Source organism: Aphidius gifuensis, linkage group LG3 (genome assembly GCF_014905175.1).
Source record: "Aphidius gifuensis isolate YNYX2018 linkage group LG3, ASM1490517v1, whole genome shotgun sequence".
NCBI classification, from domain to species: domain Eukaryota; kingdom Metazoa; phylum Arthropoda; class Insecta; order Hymenoptera; family Braconidae; genus Aphidius; species Aphidius gifuensis.
In genome coordinates, this window is record NC_057790.1 from 16382163 (window position 1) to 16399932 (window position 17770).

General features: G+C 27.5%; 4 protein-coding genes across 4 annotated transcripts; 3 read left to right on the plus strand and 1 right to left on the minus strand.

The window, feature by feature from the left end:
- Positions 1–145: 145 nt before the first annotated feature.
- Positions 146–881, plus strand: LOC122852146 (mitotic spindle assembly checkpoint protein MAD2B; the record flags this gene model as incomplete). Its single annotated transcript, XM_044151766.1, has 2 exons — positions 146–459; positions 529–881. Coding segments are annotated over 2 exons (624 nt in total), but the record flags the coding sequence as incomplete, so codon positions are not given.
- A 223-nt stretch (positions 882–1104) lies between these two features.
- LOC122850954 (solute carrier family 12 member 9) lies at positions 1105–4379 on the minus strand. The gene is made up of 3 exons (XM_044149996.1): positions 4069–4379; positions 3241–3989; positions 1105–3209 (listed from the first exon to the last, which is right to left on the minus strand). Exons 2-3 carry the CDS (start codon positions 3937–3939, stop codon positions 1251–1253), a joined length of 2658 nt encoding a protein of 885 aa, XP_044005931.1. The 5' UTR covers positions 3940–3989; positions 4069–4379; the 3' UTR covers positions 1105–1250.
- A 1972-nt stretch (positions 4380–6351) lies between these two features.
- On the plus strand, positions 6352–13608 carry LOC122852148 (WASH complex subunit 2-like). The gene is made up of 6 exons (XM_044151767.1): positions 6352–6897; positions 6971–7108; positions 7370–9081; positions 10347–11485; positions 11577–11698; positions 11768–13608. Exons 1-6 carry the CDS (start codon positions 6895–6897, stop codon positions 12818–12820), a joined length of 4167 nt encoding a protein of 1388 aa, XP_044007702.1. The 5' UTR covers positions 6352–6894; the 3' UTR covers positions 12821–13608.
- On the plus strand, positions 12941–17093 carry LOC122852149 (fatty acyl-CoA reductase wat-like). Its single transcript, XM_044151768.1, has 9 exons — positions 12941–14439; positions 14692–14785; positions 14858–15103; positions 15167–15312; positions 15382–15483; positions 15563–15763; positions 15892–16203; positions 16282–16539; positions 16614–17093. The coding sequence occupies exons 1-9, from the start codon at positions 14300–14302 to the stop codon at positions 16723–16725; spliced, it is 1611 nt and encodes a 536-aa protein (XP_044007703.1). The 5' UTR covers positions 12941–14299; the 3' UTR covers positions 16726–17093.
- The last annotated feature ends 677 nt before the right edge of the window (positions 17094–17770 follow it).

Genomic DNA, 17770 nt, shown 5'->3' on the forward strand with positions numbered 1-17770 from the left:
GTCCTAGAAGTCTCTAGTCTTCTTCATGTGTACAGTGTACACATGTGTTTATTTTTAAATATGTCGGACAGTCACATGGGCAAGTTCAATGAAAAAAAAAATAATCTATAAAATTAAATAAATAAATCATAACATAAATATTAATTTTTGTCATTTTATAGTTAGCAAAGATCTACTTGTAGAATTCCTTGAGGTTGCTTTTCATGGAATTCTTTATTACCGAAAAATTTATCCAGAGGAAATATTTGAAAAACAAAAACTCTATGGAATTGGAATTTGGGTATCTCAGCATCCTGATGTCAACGAATACATTGACAATGTCCTGGTGACAATTAAAGAGATTATTGCAATTGCTGATAATTCTATCAAATGCGTCAATTTTAGTATTCTAGATAGCCAAAATGAGATAATTGAAAAATTTGTCTTTGATCTTTTTAGTATTCAAGGAGAAGCCAAGGTGTAAGTTAATTTATATCTCTCTATTAATTCTCTTTTTAATTTTAATGAAATTCATTTTATCTTTTACAGAGCTGATCCTTATTTTCGTAGCACTGAAGAATCTTTGAGGACAATTTGTCTTAAATTATCAATAGCTGAATCATATTTAAAACCTTTGCCAGAAGATGTAACTTTTAATATTGAAGTTGAAACTTGTGAAGAGGTGCATGATCAAATTAATAAGAAACCTGAACTTGAACATTTTCCTTGGATTATTAAGGAATCTCAACCTACTGACAAACCACCTGTTGATAATTTTTTGCTGCCTCTTCATTCTGTTAAAACAGAACATCTTGGTCTTCAAGTATTTGCAATTGGAACTCAAAAATCAGAATCATAAATATTTTTAATTTTGGTATAAAAATTTTCTGAAATAAATGTAAGTAAGCTTTCCATTTCCATTGTTAATTTTATAATAATATTTATATATTTATTGATAATTATAATAATAAAATTTCTTTAAAATAATAAATATAAAAGCTAGACTTTAGTTTTACTATAAAAAATTGCTTATTTTTTCTTTTTAGTGTAAAAAAATTACTCAATCTTATAGAAAAATTATTAAATTTTTACAAAATTTCGATAAAATTTTTCTTGAATTACACTATCACTGTTAAAAAAAAAAATATCACTTTTAATCTTTTTTTTAAGATCAATTTTGAATGGAATAATATTCTTGATTAATACTCAATTATTAGATTTATACTTTTCAATTATTTTTCGAATACAAAAAACCCGTAGTATGATAAGTTTTATATACTGGTTGATGTGACTGCTGAAACACCATGAACTAGCACAGTTGGAGGTAAATCAACTGTCATATCAGTAAGTAACTCAAGGTATTCATGACGAAGATTTTCCGAATCTTCATCCCAAGAATTGACAATTGGTGGTGCTGGAAGATAGCAAAAAACAGCAGCAGTTTTGTCTGATTTTTCTCTAATAACTTGATTAACATTTTGCATATATTGCCTATCACCAGAATTTTTAAATAAATTAACTCCAGAATCTTCAATTGATGAATTTCCTTGACGAGAATTTTTACGTGATTCCCAATTTGATATTTTTTGTATATGTGCTGAAATTCTAAGCATTTTTAGTAATTTTTGAATTCTTGATTCAGTTGATGCTTTTGGAAATTCACAAGAAGTTTGTTCATGATCAGAAATACTCAAATTAGAAACATTTTCTTCAATTTCAACATAAAAAACTCGTAATTTTAAATCTTTCCAATCTGGTACCATATTTATTATACACGCAAGTTGTAACATAAATAATGATGTTGTATCAAATGCATCTTGATTACTTGGTTTAAAAAAATTCACTGGCCAAACATCAATAAATTCAAAATTTGAATTTTTAATTTGTGATTTATCTAAAAGATGAAAATTTCTACATAGACATAAATTTTTTTTCATTTTTAAAACATCAGAACACATTCCCACATATTCAGCAGCATCAATAATTTTTTCTGTTCTAACTGAGCGTAATGGAAAAATTGTAGTACTTCCATCAAGACCATGACTATTAAATATTGTTGTTGAGTATTTTGAATCTTTAAAAAAATCTACTGGTGCCTCATTGTCGTAAAAACCAAGAACAATTGTATTTGGTTTCATTGCTCCAATACCAGATATTCTAATCAAATGAGCAAGACCTTCTCTCACTGTTTTTGTAACAGTCATCTCGATAAAAGCCTTAATCTTCATATGATCAATGAAATTTAACCACTGTGGATATTCTTCAATAGTTGGATCAACTGACTCTTCTGTAAAATCACCAACTTTAACATGTCCAATAACATATAATCCTCCTTTTTTTAAATCATTGACAAAATCAATTAATGGACAAACTCCACGTGGTGAATTTATCAAATGAAGTATTGACAGTCGCCAGTGTTTTACATGATCTTTTCTTGAATCTAACATCAACAGATACTTTCGAACTTGATGAAAAAGAAGTGCCTGTGATATACTTCCCCAAGCTGCATTTTTACTTGGTGATACAAAATGTAAAATCATAATTAACAACAAGCAAACAATAATACTCAATGATGCATAAATACTATTTATCGTAAACATCATTATGACAGTTCCAACAAGACCAATTGTTGCTGTATGCCAACTAAAATAATTAAAAGTTGGCCTAAAATTTGGTGCTGATGCAAGCTCAAGTCCTAAACATGATAAATTTGTCGCCAAATAACTCAACAAAAATAATACTGAATTAATTTGTGCTATTGAGTTGAGTGATTCTATCAAAAGTATAAGTTGTACAAGAGTCCATGATGTAAATACAGCTGCAATTGGATTACCTCGCCAAGTTCCATTAACAACAAAATTTAAAATTGATCCAAATATATTGTCTTTTGCCAATGCCTCAATTACACGACTTGATCCAATTAAATTGCTCAAACTTGCACTAAATGTTGCAGTTAAAATTCCAACAATAACAAATGGTGACCATACATTAATTGGTATCATGTATAAAAAATTATTTTGTAATAAAAATTGACTGGTTGTTGCTGCTGTTAAAACAGCTAAAAAAGTATAGCAAATAAATGTAAAAAATACAGCTGATAGTGTACCTCTTGGTATATTGACACCTGGATTTTTTAATTCTCCTGACATATTAGCACCAGCCATAAATTTTGCACCAGATGACCGAAGTGTTTCCAATGATAATCCAGTATAAAGACCAGTATAATTATTCTCAATAGGAACAAACAGTTTGAGTAAGCACAAGACAAATAAGAACAGTTGCTAAAATTACAACACTTGTTTTGGCAAACATTGTAGCACCAATTAGACAAATCATAAGATTCATAAGATTGAGAATTGAACGATAAAGATACTTCCACCATCTGGTATTATGAATGAATCCTGCTGCTCCAGCAAGATAACCACCAGGTCCAAAATTATCAACAATACCTTCAGCACAACCAGAAATACACAGAGCACTTGATACAATATTTGCCATAAAAAATAAAGTACCAATTGAGCCACCAAATTCTGGACCAAGTGTTCGAGAAATCATAAAATAAGCACCACCACCTTCAACAGCACCATTTGTTGAAATTGCACAAACAGAAGCTACTGTAAATATTAGAATTCCATAGGCAATTACAAATTGTATCAGTGTAACAAGTAGACCAGCATTTCCAACAATGTAACCCATTCGTATAAACACAAGTGAGCTGAACATAGACAATGTTACTGGACTAAATACACCAGCAAATGTACCAAGTGTTCTTCCATTTTCAGTTCTTAATGAACTAAATTCTACGTAGCCTTCACCCTCAGGATTTTGTGACTTGTTGAATGTAATAAAATCTCTAAAACGACGTAATAACGATCGTCCATTTACCGAGGAAGTAGTTTCTTTTGGAATTCTTATATGTACATCATCAGTATTTGTCGATCCAACATTAGATGCAATCATTTTCACTTTAAAAAACCTAAAAAATAGGCTTTTTTTATCACTATTTTAATCTAAAAACAAAATAAAATTATATATATTTTTCAATAATCAACAGGCTAATTCTGAAAATAGTCTATTTTATATACTTGCCACTTTTGACAACCTACAAGCTTACGTTGTTTACTATGACAACTGGGAATATAATAATTTTCTTTCCTTAAATATTTCATCTACTCAAATATTACTCAAACAACTCATAGCCTATGAATCATAAGTGGATTAAAAAAAAAAAAATCAAATACTACATATCTAGTTATGTGCATGTATCAGAATAATCAAGAATGTATAAAAAAAATAATTAGCATTTAGCAATAAACAGAATCCTGGACGTCATCTTTCAAATGTCTTCAATATTAAGGCCATTGTACAAGTACCAAAAAAATCAAAATCAACATATTTAAAACATTTATTGCATAAGATAATGACAATTATTTAATAATAATTAATTATATTTGTAAAACTTATTTATAATGTTTTTTTTAATTGTTTATTAACAAAAATAAAAACACGTTGTTTGTTTTTGTAAATTAAATTGTTTAAAGTTGGTAACAGTTCATATGTATGATATGTATTATACGTATCATACTGTATCTAATGTATGGAAAATAAATAGGGATAGTAAAAGTGTAAAACTGCACTGAACTCATGAAGAATATCTATAATAAAAACTGTTTATATTCTGTCAATGTCGTCAATGTTTTTTTTATTAATAAATGATTATTAATAAGTACTGTCTTAAACTTTTGCAAAACCCTTCAGAGTACATCTAACAGAATATAAACGTTTAACGACTTTAAAAGGGCTGTGCGTCATGAAATTTTATGCTGCGCGTCAGGAAGCTTTAAAAAACTGTACATTATGATACAAAAATTATAAATCGTTTAAAGAGGTACATGCAAGTTTTTCGTGCGCAAGTTCTTGCACCGCTAGATTATTACTAGAATTTTGGTGGAAATGGGTGGAAATTAGTCTTGAAAGGCTTGTACAGCCAAGGACTTGCATGAAAAAACTTGCGTGTGGACACATTTCGTTTGAACCGAAAAAAGTAGTTTTTTCTTCCGCGTTGGAAATACAAGCTTTTTCGTATAATATTTTGCCGGTATAGCAGATTTTATTATTTCATTAGCAATTTAATTGAAAAAAAAGTACTGATAATGACTATTTGTAATTTTTCAATGGGTTTTTTAGTTATGGGGTGCTTTTTTAATCAAAATAAAAATTTTGCCAAGTAATATATTGACAGAAATTTGATATATTGGCAAAAAAACAATTTTAATAAAAATGTCAATCTTAAAACTTCAATTAGAATTAAATTGCAATAATAAACTCCGCTTCACAGACCAATAAACAAAAAAAATTTATGTTATTGAACAATTTTTAATACGTCAAAATTGATTTGTTGGCCCTGAAAAGGGCCGATTTTTTAGATATCTAACAGTTTGAAATTTGGAATTTCGAATCTTCTGTTAATTTAAGAAGATTGGCTTTAATGGCATTTGTTAAATACGCCATTAAAAACCGATGATGTCTCTTCATATTCAGTTTGTGCCGTTTTTCCAAATAGGCTTCAATGTTTTCCAAAGTGGAACGATTTTCGTTTTGAAGCTTTTTGATGGCTTCGAAAAAAACTGCAGTCGTGATCACCATGTTGTACGAGTTCCAACGAGCGAATGTGCTGTTTTTTCTTTTCGCCCTGCTTTTAAGCATTTCTCGGGGTCAGCTGCGCACGTGGTCTCTGTATGGTACGCGCTTCACTGTTTCAATTGGTGCTTTCTTTCAGTGGTTTATTTTTTTTCACTCCGATGCGCATGCGCATATATTATGCAAACTTGTGGAGAGAACAAAGGCGTTGAATACGTAATTCTCAAAAAGTAGGAATTGTAACATAACTAATCCAGCCCCTCATGTACTACGCTGTTGCAAACTGACTTTTTGCTGACTGTGCATTCAACTACGCATGCTCAAAAATAAATTGGAGAAAAAAAAATAAACCACCGAAAGAAAGCACCTATTCGCATCTAAACCAAAACTAAAATAAAAAAGTAATAAAAACTTTTAAAAACTAAAAACTATTGGCAAGTTCAGCTATGAAATCAATGTAACCAAAGGAATTGTGTAATCTACATTAATTCTTTAGCCAAATTTGCCAATAGTATTTTAATTTATTCAACAGTTTAATTACAGGATAGCCTTAAATAATTTTAAATAGAAGCAAAAACATTTCAAGTATTAATTTGTTATCAAAGATTCATATGAATTATTGTTTATTGCTTTTAAAACGCTTTTATTTGTCTAGGGTAAAGCGAAAAATTAATAAAATAAATAAATAATAAATAATAAAAAAAAAAAATATTATTAAATATAGTATTATTTAGTCTGAATACTATGCTGGGAAAATGCTGCGTGCACATTCTGCCAAGTTTACACTAGTTTTTTTTTATTCAGACAAGAATAAAAAAATACGATAATTATATTCAGCGTTGTTAATAAATTTGATTGTTTATTAAGTATCGAATTGTCAACGAATAAAAAAGGTCATACATTTATTAATTTTTTTTGTGTCTCTACTGGTTTCTGCGCAGGTTGGACTTTAGAACTTGCATGAAAATCTAGTATCTAGCATGTGGACATACCGTTAAAATACAGTAATTTATACGATAATTTTCACCTGTAAGATACCAGGTATCTTACCTACCCAAGACTGTTTACTTATTTACCCAACCTTGGTGCTTATGTTATCTATTTGACTTTTTTGCGTTTCATCATTGTGTTATCAATAAACACCCATGTATTTGTGTTGTTGGTAAATTAAAATTAATAAATATACTCGAAATTTATTCTTTTTACTATGATTGATCAGTAAAACATTACAATACTCATTATAAAATCTAAATAGCTAATAGCTTCTCAACAATAATGGTAAGTTTTAATTATTGTCAATGTTATTTTATTTTATTGTTTTTTATTCAATAAATTTATTTTAATAATACAGGATTATCCATCATTATCAGAAAGAGATAAAAAATCATGGGATGATCCATTGACAACTGATGAAATTAGAGATCGTAAAAATGATTGGAGTCTTGCCAGTGATAATGGATTACTTCGGCATTTTCAAAAGTTTTCAAAGGTATTCTTTTTTTTAAATTAGTTTGCAAGTTAATTAATTAATTTTTATATCGTTTGTATTTTATCAAAACTATAACTCTCTAGTCTTCTTAGTTACCATATACTAGCTGAACTAAGTCAAGTACTTGCACTCTATTGTGATGTTGTGATAATTATGCCTATTAGTTTTTGTGTTCTGTAAAATTATGTTACAATCTCCACTTGATAATTATATTTACTTCCTCGCAAAAGAGTCAATAATAATTATTATTTTTCTCAATAGGATATAACTGAGAAATTTGAAAAAACACAATTAATGTTGGCTGAATTAAACAATGAACTTGATGAAGCATCAGTAATGGTTGATAATGTAACAAATGCATCACTTGCACTGGCAAATACCCAGTTCATAGAATCACGTGTATGTGAAGAAAATGGAAAAAATAATTGTGTTGAAAACAATGAAAAAGATAAAAAAAAGCTTGATCAAGAGTGTGACATGATTTTATCAGTAAGTACAAGCATTCTAGAAGGTTTAAAATTTATGAATGGAAAATTTGAGAAACTTGAAGTGGTTACATCAAGTGATGAAGAGGATGATTCTGATTTTGATGTTTATGATGATTTTAATGATAATAATGATGCTGCTGACGTTGATATTAACGTTGACGTTAATGTGAATATTAGTACTGATGATGACAGTAGTTCTGATGACAGTAGTGCTGATGAAGCTGATATTGATGATGATGACGACAAAGATGATGATATCGATGATTCTGATAAATCTGATAATGATGGCAATTATAATTACGATTATGATTATGATGGTGATAGTAACGAAGCACCAGCACGAAGTGTCATATTAAAAACCAATGATTTGTACAATAATCGTGCATTGCCATATGTTATTGGTAGTATAAAATGGAAGTCATCAAAAACAGTTGGTCTTGAGTCGAGCAGCAGTGAGTCCGAGATGCAAGAAGATGATGAAGTGAAAGGTGATTACTCAGATTGTGATAGAGAAGTTGTATTTACAGAAAGAATATCTACTTCAAGTAATTCTAGCTCTAGTAATGAAAACGATGACAAGAGTGATAAAATTGATAAAATTTATGCAAGAAGTCAAGGAACACTTAACTCTATGTCAGAAATTGAAACAACTACAAATGAAATTGTTGTTAATGACACGATAAAAAAAGAAGTACCGAGTTTTACTGAAGAACTTGCCAAAAGATTGGCTAATGTGTTACCAACTCGTAAACAACCTGATGATCGACGTGAATCAGATGATGCATCAGTAAATTTTTCAAAAGAAGATGATCTATTTGAGAAAGAAAATATGTTTAGTTCTGATTCTGATGATTTATCAACAAATAAAAATGATTTATTTGATGATAAAGTCTCAAGTAGTGTGTGGAAAAACAAACCGATTAAAAAAACAAATATTATTCCACCAAGTTTAGATGTTCCTCCGCCGATAAATACCATCGAGACACAGCCAAAGTCTTCAATTGATGATCTTTTTGGTGATAATTCTGATGATTCTGATGATATTTTTGCACCAAAAAATTCATGGTTATCTACGAAAACTTCAAAGACATCAAATGAAATTGTATCAAGCTCATCCAAGAATAATGACGATCAATTTAGTTCAATTCATGATGAAAATTCATTTCCAATATCTGTGGATTCAATTAAAAAACCAGTGAGGCAAGTGCCTGGAATACTGGTTAATCAATCAGACTTGGTGTCATCAACACTTGGCAGTAGACTATTTAATAGAGCGAAAAATGATCATTCTGAATCGTTGAAAAACGATGAAAGTATTGAGACAAAAAAAGATGGAGATACAAATGAAATAGTTGCAAACCAGAGTGAAAGTATGTTTGATTGGAATGTAAAACTTGATCAAGTGAATAATAAAAATCCAATTTGTAGCAGTAGTGAAAATATTATTCAGTCCAGAAGAGAGAACAGTACATTTGAGATAAACAGGTAAGAGTTAACTTATTGTTATTAAATCTTTATGGTATATAAAAATATTTGATTGTTTCTTCAACAAACAAAAGCCATTACTAATATAACAACAGTAAACATTAGTCACCGTGATGTCACAGTATATGTTTACTAGATGTGTAAGAGGGAATATCAAGGCTAACGTCTTTAGTTTCGTCTTCTCCACTCTCATACTTCTTGTACACTCTTATTTTATTAGTGAGCAGTAATTTTTTTAAATACACAGTGACAAAACAAAGACAAGATCAGTTGATAATTTTTTTTATTTCAATTATTTTCATCATGTTGTTATTATCCATAAAAAATCAAAGGATTACATGTGAGTGAAGGGAATTGTTTCTTTTACTTTTATTAAATTAATTTATAAAAAATTATAAATTACTTGAAGCTCACAATCAAAATAAATTTGGTTTATCGTTACCACAATAACAAATTAATACATTTGTATAGCACATTATGTTTTATAAAATTTATTAATAATTGTTATTACCTTATCTCAATTACAATTTAAAAATTAGAAAACATATTATGCTCGGTTATTATGTATATTTAATATGTACATATTTAATAAAAATTCACAATACTTAGTGATTAGGAATGTGTTTATTGTTGTTGACGATGTGACTCTTCTCATAGGTAATTCGTCATTGAATTTTACTTGAGCATAATTAATATTGTGCTAATCAATTTTTTTTTTTTATCATATTTACATGCTAGTTTTTAAATTCATTTTTTTCGATAAATATATAACTTTTTTTTTGCTAATTAAGAGCATCAAATTAAAAGTGAATTCAAACGAAAATTATTAATATTTTATACCTGACAAAAGAATTATAATTATGCTAAAGAAGTGTGTTATTTTTATTTATTTTTTTTTGCATATAAATTCCGGTCAGAAAGACGTTTTATTTTTTAAATAAATGATTAAAATTAAGATGATTATTAATTTAAAAAAGTATATTTAAAATTTGCGTGCTGATGAGTTGATTTTAATTTTAGTTACATTGTTTTTTATTGCAATGAATGGAAATTTATTGTCCCACGGTCATCGTAACACTTGAGTAGCTAACGACGATTTAATTTTTCACTTTTTTAAATGATAATAATAATTGGGTACCAGATTAGATTAGATATTTTAAGATTGTTACTTCTTATCATGATTGTATAAAATGTGAAATATATATTATACTTTAGACATTAAAAATTGTCAAGAACATTTGTATTGATGTATTTTTAATTTTCAGAGAATTTTTGAGGAAGTCAACTCGACTAGATTCAGAAGAAATTGATCATAGTGAGCGTGTAGCTAGTGACAGTACGTTAACTACTCATGTAAATAAAACAGAAACTAAAAGTTCAATGAGTAACATAAGTTATAATCAATCGTTAACCTTGCCAGAGCAAAGTAATAAAGAATTATCATCATTATTAAGTGATAAGCATGATGATGATGAACAAAATGATTGCTTTGATAATGATATTTTTAGTCCACCACCATTGCCACTTGAAAACAGCAACACGAAATCAAAAGTATCATCACTTTTTGATGATTTAGATTCGGGTGACGATCTATTTTCGAACACGAGTTCCGGGTCACGTTCACAGAAAAGCGCTGATCAGCCAGCAGTTACCTCTCATCAGTACACCGAAAAATCAAAAACTATTAAGTCTCGTGGTTTATTTGATGAACCATTAGATTTGTTTTCCAATGATAGCAGTGTACCAGAAATTGATATTTTTGCTATTGAATCTTTAAGTAGTAGCAAGTCAGTGTTAACAAAATTACCTGATAAAAATACAAGTTCACCTTCAGTTAAAAATTCATTTGGAAAAGTAAATTTATTTGACGACGACGAAGACGAAGACGACGATTATTATTTATTTGGTGCAAATACACAGAAACAATCTAAAATAAAAATGGATGACGAGAAGCACTTGGTAGACTCATCTAAAAATACCGATAAACCTAAAACAAATGAATCAAGTGAAAAAAATACAACTAGTAGTGAAATTTTTAATTCAAAAAATACAACTAATCAGCCAGTTGTTGATAAATCAGAAGAAAATATAATAATTGATAATTCAACAGTGTCTAAAATAAAAATAACCCAAGTATCTAAAGATAGCACAAAGTTAGAACCACCCAAGACACTTAAAATTCGTTTGCCAAATATTTCTGATACTGATGATTCAAGTCAAAATTCACGACGTACAGTTTCAGGAAAAATTGCAAATTTAATGGGTAAAATGGGAGATTTAAAAATACTATCACCAGTTGATACACCACCATTGTTTAAAAAAAGTGAAGAAAAGCCAGATACAGATGATGAAAATTCAGAGTCAAGTTCTGTCAGTTTGCCAAAATCAACACAGCCTCTAAAAAGTAAGAAAAAAAAAAATAACAATTTTTATCAATATTTTTTTTTATTTTTAAATAACGTTATTTATGTTATGTTTGTTTACTTTATTTTTAGAAGTTGATATTGAAACTAAAAATATTGAAAATTCTCCGAAATCCCCATCCATAATCGAAACAGAAACTGCAGTAAGTTTTGATGTTCCAGTACAGCCAGAAACGCTACTAGTTCGTTCAAAGGTAATAATAATAATTAAACTAATAATAATAATACTAGTAAATAATAATAATAAAAATATCATTTTTTAGAGTCGTGCAAAGATAACTGCTAAACGTCGACCACAAAGTAGACATGCTCGACAATCAGCACTTCGTCAAAGTGGCATTGACTTTGACAGTGTTGATTCTGTTCAGTTTAATGATGCAACAGAGAGACTGTCATCTGACAAAGCATCAACAATTGACGACAAATCAGAAATTAGTTTAGAAAAAGAAAGCTCAAAGAGCATAACAAAGAATACACTTTTGTCACCTTCAACAGATGAAGAAGATCTCTTTGATGTTCCACCAGATTTACCAACAGATCCTCTTAGAGAAGACACATTATTTGGTCGTAATCAAATTTTATCACCATTTGATAATAATGAATGTGATGATTTGAAAAAAACTGAAGTAAAAGATACGCTTGAAAAAAATAATCAACAAGAAATAAAAGATACTCATGAATTTAATAAAAATGATGATAATAAAACTGATCCTCTGAGAAGTTATAGTAATGATATGGTACAAGATCCAAGTCAATTGTTTGCACGTGTCACGAAAACTCCTTCACCAGAAAAAAATAAAAATAAAATTTTTGTTGATGATGATGATGATGACAGTTTGTTTGCTGATGCGATAAAAAAAGAGTCAAGTGATTTGGGAAATAAAAAAAATGATAATTTATTTCCTGATGAAGATTCAATATTATTTTCTAGTCCACTTACTAAGCAATTTGGTAAAAAATCAATGAAAACGACTAGAAGTTTGTTTGATGATGACGACAGTGATGAAGATTCGAAAGATGATTTGTTTGGTTCAGCATCGAGCAAAAAAAGTAAATCAAGTAAATTGAAAGCTGAAAATTCATTGACCAATGTGAGTCATGAAAAAATACAGTCAATAAAATCAGATAAAAATAAAGCATCTATTGATAATAATGATGATGATGAAAATGACGACTTTTTCTTTAATGCAAATGAAAAAACTTTGAATATTGGAAAAAAAGATCAATTATTTTCATCGAAACCATCTGAATCAAGAAACAAAAGTATTTTTAGTGACTTAGAAAGTGATGATGATGACATTTTTTTACCAAAGTGATACTAGATTTTTGACTAATAATGATAAATGAAAATTATCATCGTCAACAAGTCATTATATACATTGATAAATGCAAGTTGAATAAATTATAATATATCTATATATTTTTATCATAAACCAATGTTGGAAAAAAAAGAAGAAACAAACACTGTCGAAAGAGCTCTGCATTTTTTATTTAATTTATAAAATGCAAATTGGTAAAAAAAAGCAATTTTTTGCCTTTTTGGTAAAAAATTATTTAAGCTTATCTATTTGTTAACGAATGTTGAAAATCAATTCAAGTCAACAAAGTCCATCAGTTTTGTCTCCCACTCAACAATAATAATAACCTGTTTTTGTTATAATAATATTGTTTTTTTTTGTTATCAATTTTATTGAGATTATAACGTATTTATTGAAAAAGAAATTTTTAATTTATTAGTATCTAAAAAAAAAAAAAAAAATAAACAACAATTGCCAATTTTTTTCTGAATTAATATAAGAATATTTTTTTATTGTAAATAACAAAATAATTGTCCATGTAAAAATCGATAAATGTTAATAATTAAAAGGCCTAATTAAATACCTTATATAGAAGCATTTAAAATATTTTAAGTTAATATTACTATTGTATAAAAACCTATTATAAATTGACTTGTTGAACTGAGAAGTTAAATTTTTGATAATTTAATTAATTAATTTATTGAAAAATAGAAAATCAATAACACTGATAAGTTAAGTTAAGTCTTATTTTTTGCCTCAGAAAAAAATGAAAAAAAAAAAAAAAATTTAATAATTCATATTCAACGGACGTCATAGAACTCATATTTTAAAATAATATTATTAGACAATTGAAGTTTGTGAATTATATATTCAATAGTCATTCAGGGGTGAGAAAGGAATTGACCCGGAATGAACTTATTATGCTCATTTGAATGATAATAATATTGGGCTTGGTCGAGGCTACTAGAAATTTTTTTGAAAATGTTTAAATAAAAAAAAAAATTAATTAAAATACAAATGAATAAAAAAAAAAAAAATCTGCATTTCAAATTTGTTTGTTTGTCGAAGGTTATCTGTTTATCTGTTTACAAATAAATTTATTAAACTTTTTAAATAAAATATACAATTGGCTATCTATAGAGTGTAAAATAAATATGCTAGTCACAAGAATAATTACGAAGTTCACCTTACAAAAAAAAAGAAAAAAGAACAATAGTATTTCTTGGTGGTTAGGCTTTGACCTCCAATGGCTTATTCGTTTTTAATTTTTTCAATTTTGACGTGGTAACAAACGGCCAGAGCATTTACTCAGTCGTTGATTGTTCGTCAACGAAATTACTTCAATCAATAAATAACTCTCTCTAGATGACTTGCTAATAATTATTTAAGATTATTATTATTTTTTTTTTTTTACTAATTTATCACAAAAATTTTACTGATTAATTTTGTTTAGTTTACTAAATTTAAATTGAAAAAATTATAAACAAATTTGTCATTATGGAAAAAGAAGTTAATACAATACCAGTTGATTCGTCAAATGAAATCAGTCACGTTGCAGATTTTTTTACTGGATGTAATATTCTTATTACTGGTGGATCTGGTTTTGTTGGAAAGCTACTAGTTGAAAAATTATTACGGTGAGTTATCAAATAGTTTAACTCTTTTTGATTAATTTAATTGTTATAATAACTTATAAAAATAAAAAAATAATAGTTTTTCGTGACTCAATATTAATCATAAAACATAAGTACATGCATAATTAATTAGGCAGAATATTTTTTTATAAGTATCGTATACACGATCTGATATACCACCTGTGGGAAAAATATCATTTATGAATATAAATTTTAACAAAAGGTCAAATTCAAAATACATTTGATTTATTCCAGTTCATGTCCAAATCTCAATAAAATATATCTACTCACAAGACCAAAAAAAGGTAAATCATCGAGCGAACGTTACAAAGAACAATTTGAAGATGTTGTAAGTATGATGATGGTTATAAAAATAACGACAATGACTAATCTACAAATGATATGATTATTTTTTTTTAAGGTTTATGATAGATTAAAATTAGAACAACCAGATTTTGCAAGTAAAGTTGTATTGGTTGAGGGCCAACTTGGTGAAATTGGATGGAAAATGTCACAAGATGATCGTGATTTACTTAAAAATTCACATATTGTTTTTCACGCTGCTGCAACAGTTCGTTTTGATGAAAAATTACGATATGCTGTCGATATTAATATTCGAGGAACGAAAGAGTTACTTTTGTTTGCACGTGAAATGCCTCAACTTAAGGTAAATAATTAAAAATTAAATTAAAATAATAATAAACTTAATGATTTTTATTTTTTTGAAAAGGCATTTGTTCATATTGGTACAGCTTTTTCACATTGTGTATCTAAAGTGATTGATGAAGTTTTTTACAAGCCACCAGTTGGTTGTGATGAGTTATTGAAATTAGTAGATATTCTTGATGATTCTACACTAGAAAATATCACTCCTGGGTAAAATTAATCATCAAATTGTAATATAATTAATTATAAATGAGATTTAATTATTTTTTTTTTCAATAGAATAATTGGTAAATGGCCTAATACATATGCTTTTACAAAAACAATTGGTGAGGATGTCATTAAAAAACACAGCAATAATTTGCCTGTTTGCATTGTTCGTCCGTAAGGTTTTTTAACTTTTGCAAAAAAAAAAAATAATCGATTATTGTTATGATTTAATTATTAAACTGAATTATTTTAGATCAATTATGATACCAACATCCGAAGAACCAGTCTGTGGTTGGATAAATAATCTTTATGGGGCAACTGGTGTTGTTTTTGGTGCTGGTATTGGAGTAATTCGAACACTTCATTGCAAAATTGAAAATGTAGCTGATATCATACCAGCTGATTATGTCATCAACAATATTATTGTTGCAGCATGGGACATCCATAATCAGCAGTAAGTTTAAATTATTTTCTAAACATTTTTCTTTTTTAAATATGATCATCTAATCATCTTGAGTAAAAAGGAAATAATTGTCTATCAGTATTTATATTATGAAGTAAATGTTGTTTTAAATATTTTAGTTCAATGAAATCACTTGAATTTACTGAGATCAAGTCAATTGATGATAATGAAAATGATCAAGTTGCTGATGTTGACATTGAACCACCAATTTATAATAGTGTTTCATCTTGTCAAAATCCAATCACTTGGGGAGAATACATGAAATACAATGAAGTTTATGGACTGAATATCCCAAGTGCTTTGTCAGTATGGTATTACTGTTTTACTTTAAATAGATACCTTTGGCTTCATAATATATATGTTATTTTTACTCACCTTCTACCAGCAATCATCATTGATACACTTGCAAGATTAACAGGAAGAAAACCAATGTACTTATTTTAAAATATTATATTTTATTTTGTAAAAATTTATTATTATTTTTATATCAATAATTTTTTTTTTTTCAGGCTACTTGATACATATAAAAAAATTCATAAATTTAGCGGTGTTATATCGTATTTTTGTACTCAACAATGGCAATTTCGTAATGATAATGTCATGAAGTTATGGAAAAAGTTACCATCAAAAGATCGTAAAATATTTTACTTTAATCTTGGCGAATTGAGCTGGCCATCATATTTTAAGAAACATATTCTTGGAGTTCGTTTGTATCTTTTAAATGATCCAGCTGAAACAATACCTGCCGCACTGATAAAATATAAAAGGTAAATATTTTTTAATTTTTTTTTTAAATACATCAAATGTTTAATAATCATTGATTTCTTTTTTCTGTTTATAGATTGAAATACGCACATTATGGTTTAATGACTGTTGTATATATTTTTGGTATATGGTTGGGCTATCATATTTTACGTTTTTATATTTCTATTCTTAATTATATATTTTTTTAAATATGCATACTATCAATTATATTATTTGTTATAATGATTATCCCATTAGATTCTTGATAATTATTAAAATATATGAAATTATAAAAAAAAAAAAAAATTTAGTGAAATCTTTTTGAAGGGTAAAAGAAAGTGACAAAACAAGGTTTTTTTTTTTTTTTTTTGTCGTGTAAATTTTGTTTGCGTGGGTGTGTCATGAATTTAGCATACTTTTTACGAAACATTTATTATTTGTTTCTTTATTATTCACAACCCACTGTTGGGCAAAATAAATAAATAAAATGACAATTTTGTAACCAAAAACCTATATTTTTGAGCTTAAATTTTCAGGAAACGTTTGAACCAAAAATCCTGGTTAGTATGTAGACAAGATGTTTTCTTGGAAATAATCTTCAGATCTTCAACCGGTCCTTACTGTTAAGCACATTACAGAAAAACCGGACTGTATATGTGTGTATGTACATGTTTATGTTTGTCACAACACAAAAGACGTCAAATAATGAAATAAATAAAAAATAATAATAAAACAACGTACTGAGTGGCAACATACTGTTATAAATAATGAAACGAAAAAATAAAAAATAATCAAAAAGATAAATAAGATTAATGTGATATATTTTTGATGAAAAATAATTTGAAATAATAAAGTAAAAATAATTTTATATGCGAGGTGTGTAATAACGAAGAGTTACAATAATTTTTATTGATAATTTATTTATTTATTTACATGACAAAGATCCATGCATATAATTTATTTAAAAAAATAATTATAAAATAATATAAATAATAATATTATCCTAAAAAATTATATACATGTTTAAATTGAATAAAAATATATAATTTTTTGGGTAATTTCTTTGGTAAAAATATGCAAAATATTTATATAAATGAATTTTGAATTTTTTAAATTTAAACACACTTGTTCTGATGTTTTTTACATGCAAAAAAATCTAAAACTTTTTATCTTGTTAAAAATTTACATTTTTAAAAATAATATAAGTACAAAAAATTTTAAATTTTATTTTGTGTATAAAGTGCCTTTGTGCGC